Source organism: Ascaphus truei, chromosome 20 (assembly GCF_040206685.1).
Source record: "Ascaphus truei isolate aAscTru1 chromosome 20, aAscTru1.hap1, whole genome shotgun sequence".
NCBI classification, from domain to species: Eukaryota; Metazoa; Chordata; class Amphibia; order Anura; family Ascaphidae; genus Ascaphus; species Ascaphus truei.
Genome location: NC_134502.1, coordinates 15,545,002 through 15,548,871, shown reverse-complemented (window position 1 = coordinate 15,548,871; position 3,870 = coordinate 15,545,002). Strand labels below are relative to the sequence as shown.

The 3,870-nt window shown below is 39.5% G+C and overlaps 1 protein-coding gene across 1 annotated transcript; it reads left to right on the top strand.

Annotated features, from left to right (window-relative positions):
* Nucleotides 1-2,714: 2,714 nt before the first annotated feature.
* LOC142470936 (olfactory receptor 6Y1-like) lies at nt 2,715-3,638 on the top strand. The gene has a single exon (XM_075577741.1). The coding sequence runs from the start codon at nt 2,715-2,717 to the stop codon at nt 3,636-3,638; it is 924 nt and encodes a 307-aa protein (XP_075433856.1).
* The last annotated feature ends 232 nt before the right edge of the window (nt 3,639-3,870 follow it).

Genomic DNA, 3,870 nt, shown 5'->3' with positions numbered 1-3,870 from the left:
GTAATTATTATTCGCAGTCATGCTCTGAGTCAGAAATGATATATGCACATTAACACGTATGCAAACCTAAGACCTCATTGTGACCATTTTCGACCACATGCTAATCTTTAGCTCCTAAATCCAGTCGCACACACCCAAATAACATAGGCACAGGACTAATATTTTCACACCATCACTGTTGTGCATCACCTAACCAACTCTTAATCAGGCCCATAGTGTCTTATGGAATAAACACACAGAATCCCAGCAAGTTCAAGAAGCCCTAAAACATACCACATACATATCTATATATATATCTATATATATATATATATATAGTGTGTGTGTGTGTGTGTGTGTGTGTGTGTGTGTGTGTGTGTGTGTGTGTGTGTGTGTGTGTGTGTGTGTGTGTGTGTGTGTGTGTGTGTGTGTGTGTGTGTGTGTGTGTGTGTGTGTGTGTGTGTGTGTGTGTCAGAAATGCCCAAAGCTACATCCAATATGACAAAAATACACAGTGAAACACCTATATATAGATTTTGGGTTTCAGGAGCTTGCTGGGATTCTATGTGTTTATTAACTTTTTCTAGCTGGTCTTGGCTATTTGGAGGTTAGTGGCCCCAGGGTTTAAGCTCACCCCTCCCCACTTTCCAAGTTAGCGGGTCTTGTTCATGCTGCTTGGTTTGGACAGATCAAATGTGGGGGTAAATGAGAATTTTAATCAGGTAGTGTTAGGACATTCAAATGTGGTTATGCCTTGATGTGGCTTGCAGGCTTATAATGCTTTGGCCGAAGGGTTTACCTAAATTACACTTTTTCAAGAGGATATATAGGTATTTCACCGTGTATTTATGTCACATTGGATGTAGCTTTGGGCTTTCCTGTCTTTTGTTTTATGGAATAGCAGAAATCAACAGAAGTAAGACATCAAAAAACAAGAAGAAAAAACAACAAAATCCAACTGTTCCCAGGTGTCTTCAGTATTCCAACCTGAAATTAATCTGGCCAGGGAAAGGTTAAATTATCTGCAAGATTAATATACCAAACTTCAGCAAAGTTCTGTAAGTCTATTAACTTAATTGGCACTGGGAGTTGATGTTTTCATCCCTGAATTACATTCAATAGTCCTGATGAAGTCTCCATGGGATTGTGTACACCGAGTATCATGGATTTTCAAGGATTGTGTTTACTGTGAAAAAGGTATAAAAGATCTGTCAATCTGAATGGTGTAAACATTAGTCTGCCACTGTCAGACACGCTGCCTGTCATTAGAAGATGCTCCCATATTGCAGGGTCAAGAAGAAGCACAGACAATTATATCACAAAGTCTTATCACTTTGATACATACATCTCACTGAGAACATTTACAAGTAAAGGCTAATTTGGTTCTCTGAAAAAGCCTAATACTGACTGAGTCTAATCATTGCTGTGGTCACAATAGATGGTGGAAAGTGTGGGATATTGTGGTAAGTTGAATTGATCTGATTTGCAGTAGAAGTGGTGATATAATAAGGATAATTTTACCAACATAGGCTATTCAACAAATTAGCTGTGTTGATATTAAATTGAGGTCTATATATCAAAAAAAATACAGATTTCTTTGATTCCCTGAATTATTATTTTCTCAAAGTTTTGTCAAATGTAAAAACGAATGTATCAGTTATTAGTATGTTATGTTGGGAAATTTGCAGATACAGCCGGAGTTCAGTGCATATCCCAGCCTGGCTTACAGTAGATGGTTAGTAAATGTTGCAGTGGATGTGGGTAGAAGTACAGATAAAGCAGACTTCAATGCTCTGTTTTTGTGGGATATGAGGGAATATGTTGGGATATTTTGCACCAACATATTTTGTGTTATCTGAAATTACAGTACAATGAAGCCTTCTCAATCTGTAGTCATAAATCCAGACGATGGAAATGTTTTATCTAGAAGCTGTTTTTCAAGACTAACTTTGAAAGCCCAGAGACGTAGCTTTGCATATATTAGGGGTAAAGAAGTGGCACATGTATGGGGGAGGTATGGACAAGGTTTTATTTAATAACAAGTTGTGTTGATATGACATTAGGATCTATGTACAGTATCAACGGAAATGTAAAAAATAGCTTTTATTTTGTGTATTATTATTTTCTCACAGTTTTGTTAAATGCAAATAACCTATTAATCAGGTATTGGTATGCTATGTTTGTGTAACTTACAGATACAGCCGGAGTTCAGTGGGTATCAGAGCCTGGCCGAGATGGTAAAAAACTGCCACAGTGGGAATGTACAGATGTAGACGACTTTATTGTCCCCTATATGTTGAATATATTGGACACAGTATATTGGAACACCGTTGAGCTCTGTGGAAACTCTTATATTATGAGTTATCATAAGAGAGTTTGTATTATCAAGAGGAACAAGGAAGCCTTCTGCATCTGTACTCATAATCCAGACTCTTGACCTGTTCTATCTAGAAGATATCTTTCAAGACTGGACATGAAGGCATGGAGAGAGGGAGCCTTGTATATATCGAGGGTAAAGAATTTCCACAAATATGGGGCAGTGAGAAAATATGGGGCATCAGAGAAAGGACGCAATAGAGACAATATGAATGGAAAGGAGAGAGCCATAAGCAGGGAGCAAGGGTAAAGGTGAGGCAGACATAAAGGCTGTGGGGGAGGTGTGTAATGTAACCCTAAACCACGCCAATATCATAAATGTTGTGATTTGTAATCTGTGTTTCCCCTGTCCTCAGGCGATGATTGAGAACAATCACACAATAGTTACAGAATTCTTGCTTCTTGGATTCCAGAATCTTCACAGTTTAAAGATTTTACTCTTCACTGTGTTCCTCGTGACGTACATTATGACCTTAAGTAGTAATCTCCTGATCATTGCATTGGTGTCAACCAGTCACAATCTCCACTCTCCCATGTACTTCTTCCTGGTCCACTTGTCGTTATCTGACATCCTGCTCACCACGGTTATTGTCCCCAACATGCTGCGCCTCATATGGGGAGAAGGTGGCACCATGTCTGTTACTGGTTGCATCAGTCAACTTCACTTGTTTGCTTCCTCTGTGGCTACAGAGAGTCTCCTCCTCACAGTGATGTCCTATGACCGATACCTGGCCATCGGTCACCCGTTGCGTTACACCACCATTATGAATCTCAAGCTTCGCCTCCAGCTCGTCATCTGGTCTTGGTTCTTAGGTTTTGTGTTGACATTAATATTAATTCTTCCGATAAGTCAGTTACATTTCTGTATCCCCAATGTCATTGACCATTTCTTCTGTGATTTGGCTCCTCTTCTAAAACACTCATGCTCAGACACCTCCTTTTTAGAAATTGAAGTCTTTGTGATAACATTCCCTGTATGCTTCTTGCCATTTGTTTTCATCATTGTGACCTACATATGTATCTTCCTCACCATCCTCCGGATCCCCTCCACCACTGGGAGACAGAAAGCCTTCTCTACCTGCAGCTCCCATCTCACAGTTGTTGGCACATATTATGGGACTCTGATTATTATCTATGCTATTCCACCAAGAGAACAATCATTTACCATAAACAAGGTCCTATCACTGCTGTACACAGTGGTGACTCCCTTCTTCAACCCCATCATATACAGCCTGAGGAACCAAGAAATTGGGATAGCTCTGAGGAGAAGGTTTCAATATTAAACAGAATTCTAGCATGAAAGGAGAGGGAGGAGACCCAAAATAGGAACATCTTTTAACTCTTCTGATGGTAACATTGTTATTGAATTTCTGAAGGGACCTCAGGTGTAGCAACTGCTTAGTTTGATGATTGATAAGATTTGACTCTGCCTCCCCAATGGGAAGATTCACTGTATAGTTACACGATCAGAATGCTGTGTGCTAGTATCGGTACATATACAGATGTAGAAAATGT